The following is a 20,562-nucleotide window of genomic DNA, read 5'->3' on the forward strand; positions in this document are numbered from 1 at the left end:
TCCCTCTTTACACTTCTCTTTATATTTATGTTGCGGGAGGTGGTGTTTGTCCCTGGAATCTGAAGGAAGGGGAGCTGTCATCCATCTCCCCGCTTTCCCTCTTCTAAGTCAGTGCTGCAAACTGCCTCCTGCAGATGAATCTGAGGCAGGAAGCAGCCAGCCTTGGGGTCCAGCTGAAAAGAAGTTGCCTCCAGAGTTTGTAAAAGAGTTTGCTGGCTAGTAATGTCCCCACTCCCTCCAAATTTTTCTTGGCCAGGAGTTTTTTGTGATTACAAAGAGATTGTATAGCACCCTAAGGAGTTAGGGTAGCAGAGCATCCAGAGTAAATACAGGTTGGTGAGATTTATCATCTCCTTGTTGACTCTCAGATATCACCACTAGAAATTCTTTCTCTTCTCACTCTTGGAGCACTCCTATATAGAGCCTTACAGGTATCTGTGAATAAATTTTATTTCTGTGGTATTGTCTTAAATTCTGTCATCTAAAGATGCCTGGACTAAAAGATTTACACAAAACAGATGTTCAGAAACTGTTATATAAGTGAACGAGCCACAAGTTAGACCCAGTACTCAAGGGGAAGAGTCGAATGAGCGCATTCTAGTCGTGTTTCTTCTATTGTATGTTAATAAAGGTATATCATGAATAAAAACTTCTGACTCTGGCTGAATGCTAATTTCCTTTTTTTTTTTTTAAAGTAACTACTAGCACAACCTTGAGAAGGTTGGGGGTGTCCTTTATTTAATGTAATATAGATTGTTTGGCTGGAGGCCCAAATCTTGGTTTCCGTCATCAACTTTATTAAATGAAGTTGTACAGGATTGGATCAGAGGGAGGGATTACAAAAGATTGTATGCTCTGTGATTTGCCCTTAGTAATGGGAAATTCCTGGGTGGAGATATTTATTTAACTTGAATTCATTCACAGGTGAACACTGAACTCTGTTTTATCTCCTCTCAACCTTTAAAAATCTTTTCTTGATACCTCTAAAAAACAGTGAAGAAAGATTGGAAACTAGATTGCTTCAACCATAAACTATTTTATGAAGCTAGAACAGGGTTCTGTGCCCCAGCATATCCTTGCGGACTTTTGTTGGGTCTCATAAGTGAATTGTGGTCTTTCGTTATTTCTGGAATTAGAGAAATTGTGACATTGAGAACTTGGTCTGTTACCTGATGATATGTTCAGGACCCCAGACTTCGAGCAGATATATAACATATACACTTCAGAATGTAGGTGAGGTGGATTTTAGTATTATGTGTGTCGCCCAGTTTCTCCTTTTCTCCTGCTTAAATTCTGCCTTCCAGATGGTCTTCTGCGACCCTTCCTTGGGAGGCAGTAAAAAAAAAAAAAAAAAAAAATTCCCCATCTATCTACTTGTGTAAGAAATACTGATGCCTGGGTTCCATTCTCCAGAGATTCTGATTTATTGATCCTGAGGTACATCAGGATATTTAAGAGGTGATTTTCATGTGCAGCCAAGGTTCAGAGCTACTGTGTTAGCCAGCATGCTCCTCCATTAATTCTGTATTGAGTTATTCCCTTTTTAGCAAGTGTTATGATTTATAAAGTACTAGTCTACATATTTACTGTGTTCCCATTTGAGCCAGTGAAGCAGACAAGCTTCTGCTTTCAGGATTCCTTGTTCTTCATGAATGTTGTGTGTGGGTTTATTATCTTATTTTGTTCTCTTCTTACATGTGTATTTCTTCTCTCTTTTTAAAAAAGATTTTATTTTTAAATAATCTCTATACCCAGTGTGGGGTTCGAACCCACAGCCTTGAGATCAAGAGTTGCAAGTGCCCCTCACATGGCTATTTCTCTGCAGCTTCATGGCAGGCTGGCATATTGGTGAGGCCATGTCTCCTCACAGCCACACTAATCAGGTGTTTTAAAAGAGTGTATTTTTTTCTCATCCTTTGAAATCTGTTGCTTTCTATGCCTTTCCAGAGCCTATTAACATTTGTCAAATGTTTGGTAAGACCTTTATAGGGTTGTGGAAAACACTACTCTATGGGAGCTCTAGTTTCTGTTCACTGCTAAGGAATTGTGTGACTGGGCAAGGCCTTACCATTTTATAAAAGGGATATTATTAATCCATCAGAATGCATGTACTAGGAATGGAATGGAATGCTTGCTTCAGCTATGAGATTTGGATTCTCTCAAGCTGACATCTCATTCTTCCCATTATTGGCAATTCCTATTGCCATTTTACGTTCAAATGCAACTTTTGTACCTTTTGTCCTTCAGGTAAGAGAGAGACTAAGAATCGGTAGGTTTTGACAACTGATTGAATGTGAACATTGAGAGAACAAAATGTGTTTTTAGGACCATTTTTTTCAAACTTGCCTGATCCAGAGAACCTCCTGGGACATTTATTAAATGTCACAGTCTCCAGTTAGGACCTCAAGTATCAGTCTCCAGGGACAGGGCCTGGGTGATCATTTTTGTATTTTAAGTAAAGTTTCTGAAGTGATCCTGTAGTTAGACAAAACTGAGAAGTTGCTCTACAGAAAATTGAATATAGTAGGTGGTCAATAAATGAACATGTGTCTTTTCCACTAACCCATTTAATTTTTCTTTTTAAAGCTTTTATTTGAGAGAGAGAGAGAGAGAGAACCCAAGCAGGGGAGGAGGGGTGGAGGGAGAGGGAGACCCACTGACCAGTGAGCCTGACATGGAGGCTCCATCCCAGGGCTCCGGGACCAGGACTCCAGATGAAGGCAGATGCTTAACTGACTGAGCCACCCAGGCACTCCCCACCCCCCATTTAATTTTTCTTTCTGGGCTTTTACATTTTAGCTTTAGTCCACAACCCCAGAATTCAGAAGAGCAAACACTATTTGAAAGAGAAAAAACTGAACACTTAATGCATTTTGCTTAGAGGGCCTTTTAGTTTCTGATACTTGGTGTTCTGTGTTGCTTAACTATATTGATAGCAAATGGTAATAGGTTTCTTTTGCACCTATTTGAGAATTTGTGCAGTGAGATGAAATAGTGTAGCCTTGTAAGCATATTATTGTTGGAGTCTATGCCATGGACTACATTTTATATGAGAGAGTGAAGCTAGATATTTTGGTATTTAAGTCATTGAACTCTTAATAGACAATATTGTGGGCTGCTTTATACTAAATTTCACTTGTGGCAAACTTATTTGTAATGATTGTGCTTTCAATTTTAATTTTGAATATGTGGTCTTTGGTACTGCAGGTTACTTTTGGAAAAAGGACATTGCCCTGTACTAAACTGTATAATGCTTTGTATAGAATACATATGAATGCTTCACACCTTGAAGCAGTGTTGTCATAGAGTTATGTAATTAAATTTTTAAAAAATCTCTAATTTTTTTTCACACCACTGAGTCACTGTTGTGCATGAATCTCATGATTCTGTATTAAAACTTGTTTTGATTAATGACTCATACAAAATAATTTTTGCTTTTTTCCTCTGAATAGCACAAGCATGACATAAATTATGACTAATTACAATATATATGCTTTAGACTTTGTTGTAGAAGATATATATTTTATACATGCATATATTTATGTTTGTGTATATACATGTGTACATATGTGTGTATAAAGTGGAAATGTTAGAAATTACTGAAAAACATATGGGAAGAAGTAACTTATAATGCCAACATTCAGTATCTGCCTCTGTTTGCTTTCTCATTCTGCTTTACTTATTTTGGCTTTTTCTTTTTTTTAGATGTATTTACTATTCATGAGAGAGAGAGAGAGGCAGACACATAGGCAGAGGAAGAAGCAGGCTCCCTGTGGGGAGCCAATGTGGGACTCATCGGCAAGTGAGTCCCAGGCAGGACCCCGGGATCATGACCTGAGCCAAAGGCAGATGCTCAACCACCGAGCCACCCAGGCGCCCCTTATTTTGGATTCTTAATATGACTAATTCTTCTGGTTTATGAATAGTGACCGACCTAACCAGTAAAACTTGAACCTATACATACTGTTATTTTGCTTGATGTGGGTTCATACGAGGCAGGGACAGAATAGGGTATTGAGATATTTCTGGATGTTTTTAATTGTAGAATAACTTAGTAATGTAGTCTAAATAGCCATTTTCATGGACACCTTCAGTCAGGAAGTCAATTATTTAATAAGGGTATATTTTGTGCCAGCCATACTGCCTTGGACTCTGACTGTCACCAGTTCCTTGGCTCTTTGCTTCCCTGTGAAATTTTAAAGTCACCGTTCTAGGCCAGGCCCATACTTAGACAACTTAAAACTGTATAGGTTATAACTGCTCAGTCCCTTTGCTTCCATTTTACCTTTTTTTTTTTTTTAAGATTTTTTATTTACTAATTCATGAGAGACAGAGAGAGGCAGAGACACAGGCAGAGGGAGAAACAGGTTCTCTGTGGGGAGCCCAATGCAGGACTCGATCCCAGGACCCCAGGATTACGACCTGAGCCAAAGGCAGACACTCAACCACTGAGCCACCCAGTCATCCCGCTTACATTTTCTCCTTATTTCAATCCATGGAAAGTTACCAGTGAAATTCCTCCAGCGGTGTTCTCATGTTCTGTTCATAAAGCCCACAGTGGCTTAGGTGACTTTAGACTTGCAGGATGCCACACAGCTGGCTCCTTCCACTTCACCAACTAGGTTTGTTACTTGCTGTTACAATCCATGCTCTAGATGGGAAAATGTGCACAGGATTTATCCCTCTGCTTTTGCTCATGTATTTTCTTTACCTGGAATTTTCTTTCTTCTCTTTTCTGCCTGGCAGTTCATGCCCCTGTTTTCCTTCAAAATCTCAAGACACCTTCTTCTTTGACTTGCTGTACACCTGCTGCTAACATGTTGTCCTTTTATATTTGTGCGAATGTCAGTTTTCTTTTTTTTTTTAAGATTTTATTTATTCATGAGAGACACAGAGAGAGAGAGGAAGAGGGAGAAGCAGGTTCCCCTTAGGGAGCCCGATGTGGGACTCGATCCATGAACTCCAGGATCATGCCCTGAGCCAAAAGCAGGGCGCAACCGCTGAGCCATCCAGGTGTCCCCATTTTTCAACGGATTAATATCAGGGCCTTCCGTCCATTCTGTTTTCTCCCCCCACGTCATCCCATACTGTTTTGGAAACCTAAATTAATTCAACTTAAGCCAATATAGGCACAGGTATTTTTCAGAGCAGGGAAGTTAAGGGTCCATAGGAAGGTGTGCTGCATATGGCATGCCTTAGCCAGGCTGATGTCACTCCAGAATGCAGTACATCCAAAAGGTGACAGAATAACTTAACTTCTTTAAAAAAACAACCAGATAGCAAATAGGAGCACCATCCTCTTACACTTCCATTTTTGAGCAAGTGTTTTCAGGAAAAAAAAATTTTTTTTGACTCCTGGGTATTTATTTTATCCTGTGGATTATATTAGTATTTATTTTGCTATTCAAATTGGGAAATCCTTTTTAAAATATGAACCAGTAGAACTGGGAGCTAAGATAAGGGGCCTGTAGTTAAGTTTTCTGCTCTGCCTTTTCTTCTCTTTGAAGGTCCTTGGGATGGTCTTGTGCTGAAATGACAAGAGAACTAGTGGTTCCCCAGGGAGGATGGTACAGGAAGATGGGGAGAGCTGGGCAGGGACGCTGCAGGCACAGGTGTCTGTCAGAACCTGCCAGTCGGACTTTTGATGAAGACTGCTTCGTCCACATGTGCAGAGCTTCCTTCCTGCTTTAAAAATCTGAGCAATAGATTATAAAATAATTCAGATCTCGTTCATTTTCTAAGCAAACCTAATGTGGAAACATTGAGAATTTGTGTCTTCCTTTGAAGTTTAGAGATGGGTTTTACCTTTAGTACCTAGATCATCAAAACGCTTCTTAGCTCATGAGAATGGAAGATACTAATAAGTTCATCGATCTCTACTCAGTATAGCCATGTGTGAGACATTGACCTGGAGAAGATTTCTCTCTCTCTCCTCTGAAATAAAACTCTTGATTTTACAGTGAGGAAAGATTTCCAAGGTTGATAATGTACCTGACTCTATGGATGACTGTCTCAAAGCAGTCTGGAGCAGTCGTGGGCACTCTTTATCTTTATAATAACAACCCTTATCAGGGGCCGTGGCCCTACTCCTTTCCCCTCACCCCCACCCCACCTCCCACGGAACAGAAAGTGGATTCATGATAAGGGTTTAAGGAGACAAGAAGAGGCTTGGTTATCATCATGAAGGAAGAGATGAAAATTAAGCGGAGAGGGGGAGAAGAGTTAGGGGAACAGCAAAGCCTCTTAGAACAAATAAGAACAGCAAAACTATGGTTAGGTGATGGTATGGAGCCAAATTATGGGAAAAAGATGGTCGGTGAAAAGGACAGAATAGAAAAAATAACTCTGGGATGAGGACAGGGAGGACTCTGATTCTTATCATGGCTGCTCGGTCTCCTTGCTGTCCTGTGGTGCTGTGATTCTTCCCCCGGGTCCTGGCCTTGCCACCCACTTTGCCCTATGGTACCGCTTCCTGATGATATTAGCTTCCCAGGCCCCAGAAGGGGAAGCGCGAGGACAGATGCAGTGACTTAAATTAGCACAGCCCAGGAGCCTGGAGTGAACAGTGCTGCCGCCGCCCAGTCTTCCTCTGCCCCTGGCCTCCCTCCCTTTATTTTGTACCTGGTGGAGTAACAAGCCCCAGAAGGGGCTCCTGCATACTATGGGACTGGCAGAGGGAGAGAAGTCACTGTCATGGAGCAAACCTTGGAAATCCCACACCACAAAAGGAATGATCTGGTGCAGTTGCCCTGCTGTTTGTAAGCCCGCTGCCCAGGAGTGACCCATTTTAATTTGTGTGTTGTAGAACACGAGCTGTAACTGCCTAACATGATTACTTCATGTCCTGTTAAACACCTCACTGACACCCAAGATGCACTGACCATGACATCATCATGTTCTTAGTGAAATGGTCTTTAAGATGTTAAGTGATCACAGGACTCCTCCTTTTACAGGTGAGGAAAAAACAGGCTTGGGGAAGGCAAGCGACTCTTGCTATGACATTTTAGTGTCTGTGGAGGAGCTGAAATTAGGAACAAGATCTCCTGAATCCTCTCCTGAGTCCTCTGGTCCACGTTTGTGGTTGTTTTTAAAAAACAATACACCATAAAATCTTAGTTGTTTCTATATTCCCAGATTTGTTTTTGATGTCAAGCGGCAAAGAAAATCATCAGGCCTAGATGGAAGTGATGGGCAGAGAGAAAGAAGCCTGTCATGGAGGTTTTCTGTGATTGTAGAGTCCTGCAGCTCCTGCTTTTACCATGAGTGTTGCTGAGCAAGGGGCCTGCAGCACCCGAGGCCTGGCTGCTGTCCCAATCTTGAGGCCCCAGAGTTATTTTTAGCCTCAGGGCCTTGGAAGCAGGTGTGGTCCAGGCTTGAAGGCCATGCCTGGAATGTGTTCAAGTCTTGTTGTGCATGTCTATTTAGGAGCTCAGAATAGTGACGAGGCTTCTGTATATACTTGGTTAAAAGAATTTGTGCTTTTCCAGTGAGAGGGATGAAAGTCATACTGGGTTTCATTTGTGATGCTTTAAGCAGGTTTATTTTTGAAACTATAAATTGAGATACGTTTTAAGAGTGTTAGGGAATATATTAATTTTAAAAAGAAAAGTAGCTATAAAATCTTGGTGTATAGAAGAAAGCTTTTGTATTAAGAGTCATACCCCAACTGAACTACTGAAAGTCCAGGTTTGTAGTCCTAAGTGTGTGATTTAAAATTTAATTTTTCTTGTCTCTCTCCTCCTACCAACATTATTGGTATTGAAAATAATTGTTTGTAAGTTCTTTTGTGAAGTAAAAATGCAGCTTTTACCTTGGGTAAACATCAATTTTCCTGAATTGTATTTTTATTTTTTTAAGATTTTATTTATTCATGAGAGACACACACAGAGGGGCAGAGGGAGAAGCAGGCTCCTTGCAGGGAGCCCGATGTGGGACTGGATCCCCTGACCAGGATCACGCCCTGAGTGTGAAGGCAGACGCTCAACCCCTGAGCTACGCAGGCATCCCCCTGTATTGTATTTGTTCATCTTTTTACCTTTCTTGAACTCACACTTTTCTTAATGGTCCTGATGAGGAGCAATGTAGGCAAAGCCACTGGAGCCACTTTAGTGGTCTGAGTGTGTGTCATGCCCTTTTTCTGAGACTTTTTTGTATTTCCCAAGATTGTGGAAAAGAATATAAATATTGCCTTAGTTAGCCAGCAAGCTATTGTGACAGTTTGAATGTGTCCCATCACATGTGCATGTGCGTATGTAGGTGTTTTTGCGATTCTGTTTAATCTATTGTTTTGTAACTTGATTTTATTCTCTTCATTTATCAGGACCATCTTTCACTATCAAGAGGTGTGCTTTTATACCATCATTTAAGAATGTTGCATGACACTGTGTTTTGTAGGATTTATTATAATTCGTAAGGTTGTTCCCCTTCTGTTGAACATATAGGCTTTTCCCAGTATTTTTCGTATGTGTTTTAACTGAAAGGTGAAAGTGTTTCTTGTAAGTCACTTTGAAAATATCCTTGTAAGCCATTTTGAAATTATCTTCAGGAGAATATAATTTGACATTCTGTTTTACTTATTTTAGTATTGAGAGATTTAAATAGATAACATTCCCAAATATTGCTGTTACAAACTCGGGCTCAAGTGGGAGTGATGGCAGGTTTGGTATTGATGATTTCTAGTTGTTTTCCATTGCTTGTTCCTAGTACCTTCTGATCTTCTTTGGAAAAATTCAATTATAGCCTCTCTTCCACTAGATTGGGTTCCAAATTGTCCAGATGTCTACACTGGTCATAATATCGTTGGTAATTTCACTCTTTGTCAGGAAAGCATACCTTATTTTTAATGTAGTGGAATTTTGTTGTATTGGGGGTGGAGTGGACATGGATAAAGGTTATAAGCTTACATTAGGGTTACCAATCCCTTGAGTAAGTAACCTAACTTACAGAGCCCTTGTGGGAAGTGTTTGATATATCTTCTGACAGGGAGAACACATTTTTTAAAAATTTTAATTTAAAGATCCTTTAAGCTGCTTCCTTCTTGTCTAGATGTGTTCAGGCACACATCTTACTTAACATGTCTTTGATATTTTACTACATTTTGTGCTACATCTGCTACATGCTACATTCTGTGCTCTAAAACCAAGATTCCATTATTAGGTACAACACATTTGTGGAATTGGAAGAATTGTATTAAATTGATATTAATAGTAATCTTCCTTGTTACAGTCTTTTCATACAGAACTTTCTTTTTATTCATGTGCTAAGGAGTGCACTAATAGAGGAACCACAGCTTCTCCCTTTGTAATTTTAGGAAGAAACGATACTGAACTTGTGTGTGTGTGTGTGTGTGTGTGTGTGTATCTCATACTGAAGTTAAATGTGTGAGTGCCTGGAAATGCTTCATTTCCAATAGATAAAACCATCTTTCTGAAGAAAGAGGGAGCACCTGCCACATCCTCTCTGAGCACTTGCCCACTTCCATGTTACCTTGGCCAGCACTGTATTCATTGGCCTCGGGCCTTTGATGTAGAGAACCACAGTCTTCCTGGTGTCCACATAGCTCACTCTCACCTCCTCATGGTTTGTCCTTCACCAGCATAGTAAGATCTTCTCTGAATACTGTGTTTAAAATTGCTACTACCTATCTCAGCTCTCCTTCTTCCTTCCCTGCTTGGTTTTCTCTCCACAGCTCATGCATCATCTATCATACAGCATGTTGTATAGTTGCTATTTGTTACATTTCTCATAGCTGAATTACAAGCTGCAGAGAACAGGAGTTCTTACCTAGCTCATTTTTGCTGCATTTCTCCAGCAGTGCCTAGCCCTCACTAGGTGCCCAAGAACTATTCATTAGTTGAGCAAGTAAGTGACAGTCCTGACAGATGCTCAAGGAACAACACCAAGATGTTCATGTTAGAGGTCAGATGAGGATCTGACCTCTGTTTGGTTTGTCCTGAATCTTTCCTCTCCTGCCTCCAGCCCACCTTAATTGCAAATACCTTTCCAAAACATTGTCTCCCTGACTCTCAGATTAAACCACTGATCACTTTTTCTCTTGCCCAGATACTTCATCCAAGGATCCTTCCATTCCCATTCCCTTAAGACCACCTCATATACAGGCCCTTCTAGGGGCGGAGTCCTTAGTTGGGTTGAGGTGCCTGGAGAAAGTATTACATGTTAGAGGGGGTAAGCCAGGGAACTATGGGTGCAAGAAGTATGTTTAGAATAGGCACATGGTATGGTGGAAAGAGGGGAGGAGGAAGGGAGGTCTGATGGGTCAGGGAAGGGGAAGCTAGTGAGACAGGTAAGCAGAAACAGGACGATGGAGACTCCAGCTGAGCCAATACCAAGAGTATGGTGCTCTTCTTGAGCAGAAACTTGAGGTTTCTGAAATCCGGACTATACCTGGGCTGGCTTGTAACTGAAGCAAAGGCAGTATATTTAGTCTTTGAAGCATGGCTGCTCTTCCAGCCTTTCTCTGTGGGTCCTTGAGTTATATATAATCAACCTACACCTCTGATTGATTGTAGGTTCTCTCAATCAATGGTGCTGTAAGTCGGTGAGAGATGGCTGGATTTTATGATGCTAACAAGTGCTGTCTCTATGTCCACTACTATCTAGACACTTGGGCTTCAAGCAGTCTATCCCATTATTGCTGCCACTTGTCAAAATGTATCCTCTATTTTGGGGTCAAGACATTAATAGGCAACTAAAAACACATTAAGTTTATATAGTCTTCTTGGTTTTGGTGAGGGTGTTTTTTGTTTGTTTTTCGTTTTTTTATTGAATATATTTTACCAAATATCAGAGTTCAGAATTTCTGTTTAGGATTTACCCACAGCATTTGAGGCAAAGTTGCTTTAAATCAGTATAGATGGCCTAAGTCAAATATGTTCTTGCTTGTTTCCAGATGTTGTAGCCTGCTTTTTTCCCTTTTGATTTGTTCAGTTTTTCTGTTACTGAAAGTCTATGTTTAAGGCTCTGCCTTAAGGCTGTTTAGTGTATCTTGTTGCCTATTTCTTTAGTTTTATTGGAGGAAAAAAAATTTTAAGACTGGCATGTAGTTTAATAAAAGCAAACTTCTCACCTGACTATATCCTTTCCATAAATTCTCTGAGAACTTGAACTTGAGCCTAACCAAATAAAGCTCAGTCACTTTCCTTGCTAAACAGGTGCTTAAGCACCCCATAGTCAGAGGATCCTTTTCCTTCTGAGATTTCTTTGTGAAAGGAAGTATTCAAAATGGAAATTTGCCTCTCTCTGATGGGGAGCCCCTGCCTCCCCATAGGTCCCACCTTTCAGGCCAGAGGGCATATTCCTAGAGTCCTACCCCTTATCTGCTTGTTGAAGGCCTTGATGTGGGCCTGAGGCCTGCAGTGCCTGGTGACAGAGGAGCTGTTGCTGTTGGCAGAAAATAACCAATGGGTATAGGTAGAAGGGGGAAATGGTGTGTGAGAAAGGTTCTCCCTTTTTTCCTGACGGGAAATACAAAGCTTCAGTACGACTGACCTGGAAGTCATGATCTTACCTGGAGAGTTGAAAAAAGTAACACCTTCTCTGAGAACAGGAGGGAGATGCTTCATGGAACCATGGAGTCATTTTAAAGCAAACTTAATCCTTAAAGAATTTTCTGTTGGGGGCACTAGCTTTAAGGCTGTGTTAGGAGTAGTGAAGAAAATCAAAAGAAACAAATTTTCCTTTTAGTTAATTACTTTAGAGGCAAATACTGTTTTTTGTATAGTCAGACTGTACATTGTACTTTTAATTAAAACCGACTCCACTTGTTCACCTTATCATTAAAATAGGCTTATGGATCCTCTGATATAACTAATTCAGTAGTACCCTTTATTTCATTGATACTCTTGCATGGTAGAGTGAATTTCAACAAATAAAACTCCACTAATTTCCATGATAAAATCAAAGATAAATTTCCATAGGTAACCAAATGAAATATAAAACATGAAACAAATTACACACAAACTTTAAAAATTGTATATTAAAGGGAGAAGGTTCATATGTTAATATTAAATATTAAAATATAAAGCAAATTGGTAAAATGTAAAATATACCAAAAATGGCATTTCTTAAGGGGATTTGGCCATTTTGTTCACTGACCTGTATAGTCATTCTGTTACACTAAAATGTTGCCTCAGCCAATCTCTTTCCCTTCATAAATAAAGTTTTTTAAAAACCTTCATTTCTGAAAATGGATTAATTTGCAAATATATATTTTTTTTAATTTGCAAATATTTGTTTAGTGGCTCTGGTTAAAGTTACTAGTCTTTGGCATGATAAATACTGGTTTCTTGACCTTTTTAAAATTTTTTTATTTTTTTAGAAATAGAAAACTTTATTATATGCATAGAAAAAGAGTTCTTTAGTTGTCTTCTAAAGGGCCTACCGCCACCCAGATTTCCTTGATTGTAGACTGGGGCATCACATCAATTTCCTCAGAAGAGTCTTCCCACTGCTCTGGCCACCTGCCTCATCTCCTGGGAGTTGGGGGTGGTCCCTCCACAGCCAAGAGGACAATGGGAAAAAAATCAAATTGTAGTATTTTAAGTGAAAGAAAAAAGCAGGGTGCACAAGTGTATATCCATATAACTCATTGAACAAAGGGAGGAAGGGGAAGACTATATATTTGTATCTTATTCTGTATTCATTTAAAAAAAAAAATCTTTGGAAGAAGTCAGAAGAAACTATTCACCCTGGTTTCCAGTAGAGGGCAGGGGGAGGACCTGGGCAGCAGAAGATTTTGAGTGTATTCATGTTTTTCACTTAATATATTTGTTGGAGTTTTGATATTGTGGCAATTTTTAATAGCTTTGTTGAAGTATAATAAACATACAATAAACTGTACATATTCATAGTTTGTATACATTTTTAAACCAGTGAATGTTACCTATTGAAAATGGAAAGAAGAGGGGCGCCTGGCTAGCTTAGCAGTGTGTGTGACTCTTGATCTCAGGCTCATGAGTTTGAGACCCACATTGGATGTGGAGATTACTTAAAAAAAGAAAATCTTAAAAAGGAAGGAAAATACTTAAAAATTTAAAAATCGTTTAAGTAAACTGATAAATAATAAAGCTGGTCTGCCCTGGGGTTTTGTAAGATGCATTTGGGCCCTTACGGTCCAATCTAAGAATGTTTATTCCTCTTGACTTCTTGTAGAAATTTTGGGTAAGATGAACTTGGTGGATTTGCCAACAATAAAATGTTCTTTTGTCATCTTCTAAATCTTACTGATGCAAATGTTTTCAAAAACAAAACTATCACAGACATTTTCCTGATCTCAAGGTATTGACATTCTTCAGAATGACTAAGGGAATGCCCAGAAATTTCTAAGTTAGTTGCATCCTAGGATGAGGACTTAACCAGAATCCTCTAGCTATAAATAAAGTTTAAGGCTATTGTTTTCCTACCCTCCCTCACCCCCTTGGTAGGGCTCTGCCTCTCACATAACCTATTTGAGACTACAGAAAATCAGAGCTTGGGCATAAAGGTAGGCTGGCTTCAGTACATGAAAGGGTGTAACTTTATCCAGATTTCACATTCAGTGCTTTGTTTCAATTACATCCTCATATTAAGGTCACTTTGCCCAGACATTTTCTTGGTCAAGGGAAGGGTTTTTAGTCTGGAAGTCCTGACTCTGGCTCCGTGGGTAAGCATGGCCATTTTCTGCCCAGTAGAACTGTTTGCTCTAGCTTATCTTTGGTTTCGGTGATTTGGGCTTAGGAGATTTGGCTAAAGGGAAGCAAAGATGAGAACTTTCTAATTCAACTTTTGCATGTTTGCTGTCTTCTCCCTCTCTTTGTCCCCTGATCTGCTAACCCAGATAACTGCTTTGTCCCATCCGGATTTTATCATCGAGAGGAGCCAATCAGACTCGGATACCAAGTGCCATTGTTGGAATCAACTTGCTCTTGTTCTCAAATTTCCACTTTCTGTGCCACCTGGGCACCCTCATGGACAAGTCGACCCATTCTTTCTCAGTCCAGTTTCATTATGGGAACAGCTACTTAGGAAAAGCAGGGTAACCCAGTAGTGGGAGCCCTGGTTTGGGAATCAGATGATCTGGCTACAGGACCTTACACTGCTGTGAACTATGTCACTGAGCAGTCAGGACTCGATTTGATGCTGTATCCTTGGTAGACACCTTTCCAGAGTACATTCGTTGATTAACTAGGACAGATTCTCTGTTCTAGTTTCTTCCATTGAAGATAGAGATGATTTTTGTCCCTCGGTGCCAGTAAGCTGTACTAAAAATAAATATGTTAATATAATGAAGACAAGAACTAGACAAATAGTGTATTCTGTGGAGCTGATTTGTAAGGTGCGGGGCGGAAGAGACTATTTCTCAGGTGCCTTCTAACTCCGTGTATCTCTGGCTCTGAGAGAAAGGGCACAGCTCTCTTGAAGCTGGATTATATGGGAAGGTGGAATGACTGCTGTGTTTATCTGCTGAATGTCTTAGATTCCAGATGCAAGGCAGCTCTGTCCACCATTGGTATCTGTAGAGCGGTTTTCCTCCTTTCTCTATATGTTGAGTAGTTGCATTTTTACTTACTTTAGAGAACTTCGACAATTTTGTCCTCCAAACAGACTTTGTGAGGAGACAAGGCCTATGTTATGTCTACATTTTATAGAAGAGGAAATTGTGGGTCAGAGAAGTGATATGATTTTCTACCATTAAGTAACAAGTAAATGGCATGGCCACTCCTCTTGGTCTCCTTTCTCTACTTCTCCAGGCTTCAGTTTCTCGTCTATAAGTCTGAAATTAGGAATAGGACTCAATGCTGTCTGAAGGTTTTCCATCCTGATTGGAAATGAGTTAGGTATTTATTCAATATCTTAAGTAATTTGTGGAGGATTTTACATATAACAGTGTGAATTGAGTGTCTTTGTGCAAAGCACTATGGAGATAGGGAATAAAATTAAAACCTCTGCCATCACATAGTTTACCCTGTAGAAGGTGAATGCCAGCAGTGGACATCTGGTGCGACGTGGTAGAGGGTTTCCTGTGGCAGAGATGGGCCAGTGAGCTAGGAATATGAGAATATTGAAGGTCAGGGTGAGGTCCAAGCTATAGGCACAAAACCCCTAACTAGTGTCAATTAGGAAGTGGTCAGTTATAGGAGTTTGGCAAGAACAGGGAAGCACTGGGTCTGGTACAAAGGGTTCTGCATGTTTGCTGTATGGTTGTTGACCTAGAGACCCAGGTGAAGATAGGAGATTTTCTAAGGCTGGGAATCAGTGATTCTCTGAAGAATGAGGCACGAGAAGATGAGGGGTAAACCTATTAAGGGTCAAGGAACAGGGCTGGGGTGGAAGATGGACTGTCTTGGTTGGAGCTGGGTACATCACATGCCGCCAGCAGTTAGCTCAGCAGTTGGTCTCACAAGAATATCAGCCATTTTTCTTTTTCCTCTTCCTTAAAACAGAGCTGAAATGTATGAAAAGTTTACAGGGGCTAAGGACAATTTACAGGGGCTGCTATTGTGCCCTAGTGTGTGTGTGTGTGTGTGTGTGTGTGTGTGTGTGTGTGTGTATGTACACATATGCGTGTTTGCTTGCAGTTCTCAAGCAGAAAAGATTTTTTTGTCCTGATCTTGTGGGCTTGCTTACCTGGTTGTAGGCTGTTGTTCTTTGTGCTCTTTTCAAGAAATTAGCAAATAAAATGAAGGAAACCCATTTGGAAAAAAAAATATTACTTCAAGCAGCTTTTTATAGCTCTTTCAGTCTCATACTATAAGCATGTAGTTTGAGCCTCAGGTCATTATAATTCATGACTATGTCTTCTTTGAGTTTTTATATTTTGATATAAAAGTGAATTATCATCAGTAGGTTTCCTGAAGCCATGCCTGTTTGTCTTTTTTGTTTGTTCAAATGAAACAGTGCATCAAGTATGGAATTAGATTAATGGAGTAAATATTATGAATCATACGCTCTCTCTAATCTGATGCTTTCTTTTTTTTGACCCCGTGTTTTGTTTTCTGTTTGTCTTTCTCTCTTCATGTAGGATTTTTGAGTCCAGTGTAAAGCTGTTGGAGCGAGGAGCAAAGGTAAAGAATGATGTAATGCACTGGCTGCCCCAAAGCATCTTTTGTTGTGGAATGGTTATTCCAGTCATCTCTTTATGAATCAAATGTGAGGGACTGCTTTGTGGAAGGAGTCCTTTGCAAGAGCACATCAACGGGGAAAGAAAAAGGGACATTCACTTGGAGGGCTCTTGCTGAAAATGGGTTTAACTCTCCTTTTGCCAGTCACCACCAGCCTGACCTCATACATTTTTAGTACAATGGAGTGGCTGAGCCTTTGAGTACACCACCATTACATCATCGTGGCAAATTAAAGAAGGAGGTGGGAAAAGAAGACTTATTGTTGTCATGGCCCATGAGATGATTGGAACTCAAATTGTTACTGAGAGGTTGGTGGCTCTGTTGGAAAGTGGAACAGAGAAAGTGCTGCTAATTGATAGCCGGCCATTTGTGGAATACAATACATCCCACATTTTGGAAGCCATTAATATCAACTGCTCCAAGCTTATGAAGCGAAGGTTGCAACAAGACAAAGTGTTAATTACAGAGCTCATCCAGCATTCGGCAAAACATAAGGTAAACGCTTTCTTTTTTCCTTTTTAGAATCAATAGACATCGTAGATGAGGCATCATTTTAAAACAGTCTCACTTTTAAGGGGAAAAAGTAATTTGAGGAAGTTTTGATAGCTTTTTAAACTTTGGTACCTTAGGGATACCTCAAAGTAGTTTACTAACCACACTGTCACATTTAAGAATTTTTCTAAACTATACAGAAAGGTTAACTTGTTTTAATTTAGTCAAGTGCTATGTTTTCCTATTAATGGTTTGCTAAACTTTTTTTAAAAATTTAAACACCAGTAAAGGTTTATAGTTGATAACATATTAGTAACTTAATATATAGTAATTTATACACGTATCAACAATTACTAAATTAATACATTATTCTGTGTTATTTACAACTTACTGAAAGAAAATAATTCTTTTCAAGTGCCTTGGGAAGAAAGTGGAAACTAATTATATTAGAAGTGCTATTTGTTTGTGGGAAGGTACCATTGTTCAGGATTTAGGGATCTTATTTATCTTCGAGGAATGTTATTTCTGGAATTCCATAATGTTGTCTTTGTGGTAGGTAAGGCTATTTCTTTTCTTCAGGAATAAAAATGAGCTCATGTTTTAATTTTACCAAACAACTGATTTCTCTATTATGCAGAAACCCCTATAATAATGTTTACGTTCAAGGATTGCTATGTTTATTTTACATATTTTGTTTTATGAGTGTTAGCCTTTTATAGCATTGTGTTTTAAACCAAGGAGTTTTGAGCACATCTACACAGAAATAACATCAATTTTGCCTCTTGAAAGTTGATTTTTTATAAGCATTTAAACCATTTTGTATGCTAGGTTTACCCATCAGTTTTGCTGCATGTCATTTTTATTTGGATTATTAATTGAGAGAGGGAGGCAGTTATTTGCTTCAGTACCAGCGGCTTCTGGGATGATTTTTTTCCAGCTTCCTTACTTAACAGCCTCACATTTGCACTACAGGTTGATATCGATTGCAGTCAGAAGGTTGTAGTTTATGATCAAAGCTCCCAAGATGTTGCCTCTCTGTCTTCTGACTGTTTTCTCACTGTACTTCTGGGTAAACTGGAGAAGAGCTTCAACTCCGTTCACCTGCTTGCAGGTAAGGCTTGGGGCAGATCTCGTGGAGATCTACCAGTAAGCGGTATTTCACAGAGAGCTCAAAGTACACTAGATCATCACCCAACGATGAGTGTACTGGGTAAACTGATTTATTGATAGCTTCTGATCAACATAACTATTCTATTTCACTTAAGTACTACCATTCTTCCACAGTTGTCAATGTATTTTTTACTCAGCTCAGATGATTCTTCATTTGATATTTGTTAGTTAGAAACGTCATGTAGATCTGTGTGCTGCTTCTGGCCGGGGATTTTTCCATTCGTCTGGGATCTAAAAACACGAAATGCTCTAGCTCTTGACTCTGCTCTCAGTTCCCACCCCCTGTGACAAGAACCAGACCAGCGTCACAGTGTCACATTCATATTAACCAGTTAGAGTTAACAGCAGACTCCAGCAAATCAGCTCACTGTTCCTGGACATGATGAGCAGGGAGGGGGAGAATGTATATAGATTATTTCTTCTAACAATTAGGGAGAGAGTTTAAATACTCATTTAACTTGAATATTTTCGTTTTGTTTCTACAACTGAAAAAGGTCTCAGTTTGCAAATACTAAGAAAGTTATTTTAAATCATTTTATATTTATGGGAAGAACTAAATATTTTATGTCTGTCTGAAAAGGGGAGCAAGTGTGTGAGTTCCATTTCATCAAATTCCAAAGCAGAGTGTTCATCCTTTGCTTCCCCTGTTTTGCAGATGTTACTAAAGCCTTTTCACTCACATAGGCTCACAGAGTGGGGGATACAGTGTGACGATGCACGGTGATCTTCAACACAGATTCTGCCACAGGAAAAGGCAAGAGGGCTTTTACAAATGTGATCTAAGAAAACAGAACATGATAGATGCTATCATTTTCACACCTGCAGTCTTTTATTGCAAGGCAGGTACTGTGAACTCGATGTCATTGGCAGTTGGTTGCTAGGAGTATAAACATTGCATTTTTCAGAGTAGGATTAATCAGTTGTTGGTGTGTTAACACTTAAACTGGGAAGGTTTTGATGAGATTTCCGTACCTCCAGTTCTCGCTCATCGGCTTTTGCTTCCAGTCTCAAAAAGCAGGCAGAGTTTTCCTCTTTCAGATCATCTACTACCACACCTTTTGCTCATGCTGTGATGCCGCCAGATCTTTCTGTTAGTATCCTTTTTTTTTTTTTTAAGATTTTATTTATTTATTCATGAGAGAGAGAGAGGCAGAGACACAGGCAGAGGGAGAAGCAGGCTCCATGCAAGGATCCCAATGTGGGACTCGATCCCAGGTCTCAAGGATCACACCCGGGCCGGAGGCAGTGCCAAACCGCTGAGCCACCTGAGCTGCCCCTCTATTAGTATCCTTAAGTGAAGCTGGCATGTCTTAGAAAGTAGTTTTCGGAGTTCTTTGAGAATGATAATAGTAGGCTCTGTCTCATTGATAGGCACATTCTTTTACTGTGAGTATAACTGTGGTGAATATGATAACTATTATTGGCATTTACTGAACTAATCTGGTTTAGGAACTCCTTTCATGCTTCTTGTAGGCACTGTGAGGGCTTTACCGTGGTATGCTGTTAACAGGACCAAGATTTTTCTTAAAGAGGGTACACCAAGATGTGCTTCACGGCAAAGGGACTATCCCACCTCCCTCTTGTTGGAGACATTTTTGCTGTGGGGGCTCTGACTTGACAACATGGCCAGACGCTCCTATGTAGGAATGAGCTTGTGTTGGGTTTCTAGTACAGAAGTTTTATTTCCCGGAATATCTTTCCCCCCCCTTTAACAAAGAGCTCTCCTTAGTTACGTGGGAAGGTTCTTATCAGTCATGTGTCATTGTGGGAGGAGCACTCCTTGGGCAAGGAAGAGAAAGGACTCTGATCAGCTAGATCAGCCTGAAAGTGGAATGACACACTGAATCAGAGCACCTTGACATTACCACGTCATACAGGACATGTTGCCTGGGTCCAAATGAGAATCCTTCCAGGCAGCACTAAGAACCACGCTGAATGTATTGACAGCACCATATCCCTATCCACACTCCAGAATCCTATATATCTTTTAGTTTAGGAGGTGGCTTTGGGGACTAGATTGCCTTGTCTGGGAGTTTCTGAACAGCCAGATCCCTTATGATACCCAAGAGAGGGTTCTGGATGGTTGAAAGCCTCCCTCCCAATCACCCAGAAATTTCTGACCAATTGGAAATTCCCTTGTCTACTCCTCGGAGTAGACAGAAAAATGGCATAAGTGGAACAGAATGCCAGGGAAGTTATAGCCATTCATACTTGGTAGCCTGTTTTGTTGCCAACGCCCAGCTGCTCATAGGATATTCCACGGATGGGAGACAGAAGAACATAATGACAGGTGTTTCTTCAATATTTTGTTTGTGGGGGGAATAACTGTAGAAAAGCACACTAGCTTCTCACAGGTGTTACAGAAAATAACAAGATAACTGGAGACGGTTTTCACTACAAACTGCCCGCGTTACTTTCAGCAGTTGGAGATGGTTGTCCATCCTCAGATGAATGTGGTAATAGAGAGATGCAGTGGTTTCTTAGAGTGATTCCTCCTTTGGGTTAGAGCTTTCAGCTACTCTGACATTATGCAGGATGAAAGTATCAGATGTGAGATAGTTTTTATGGTCATTAGATATGGAAGTAAAAAAATTGTGGCCTGAATTCCATTCACATTCTCGGGCTACCTTGCCTGGGGAAAAATGACTTTGGAGAAGGGGGACAGAAAGACATCACCAGGGAACTGATAGAAGAAATATTTTAATGAGCTATCTCCCTCCAACAAGAGGAGACCCATATCTACCTATAGGACATAGTTTTATGGACATAAAGAAATGCAGGG

General features: G+C 40.0%; 1 protein-coding gene across 2 annotated transcripts in view; it reads left to right on the forward strand.

The window, feature by feature from the left end:
• Nucleotides 1-20,562, forward strand: part of DUSP16 (dual specificity phosphatase 16) — an 82,712-nt gene that overhangs the window by 24,984 nt on the left and 37,166 nt on the right. The window contains exons 3-5 of one of the 2 annotated variants that reach the window (XM_049102395.1): nucleotides 16,019-16,061; nucleotides 16,263-16,613; nucleotides 17,583-17,721. In XM_049102395.1, the coding sequence (XP_048958352.1) occupies nucleotides 16,386-16,613; nucleotides 17,583-17,721 (367 nt within the window). In that variant the 5' untranslated portion in view covers nucleotides 16,019-16,061; nucleotides 16,263-16,385. Of the gene's footprint in view, nucleotides 1-16,018; nucleotides 16,614-17,582; nucleotides 17,722-20,562 lie in introns of both variants that reach the window. The other variant, XM_035707035.2, reaches the window with a different exon arrangement.

This window comes from Canis lupus, chromosome 27 (assembly GCF_003254725.2).
Source record: "Canis lupus dingo isolate Sandy chromosome 27, ASM325472v2, whole genome shotgun sequence".
Lineage (NCBI taxonomy): Eukaryota > Metazoa > Chordata > Mammalia > Carnivora > Canidae > Canis > Canis lupus.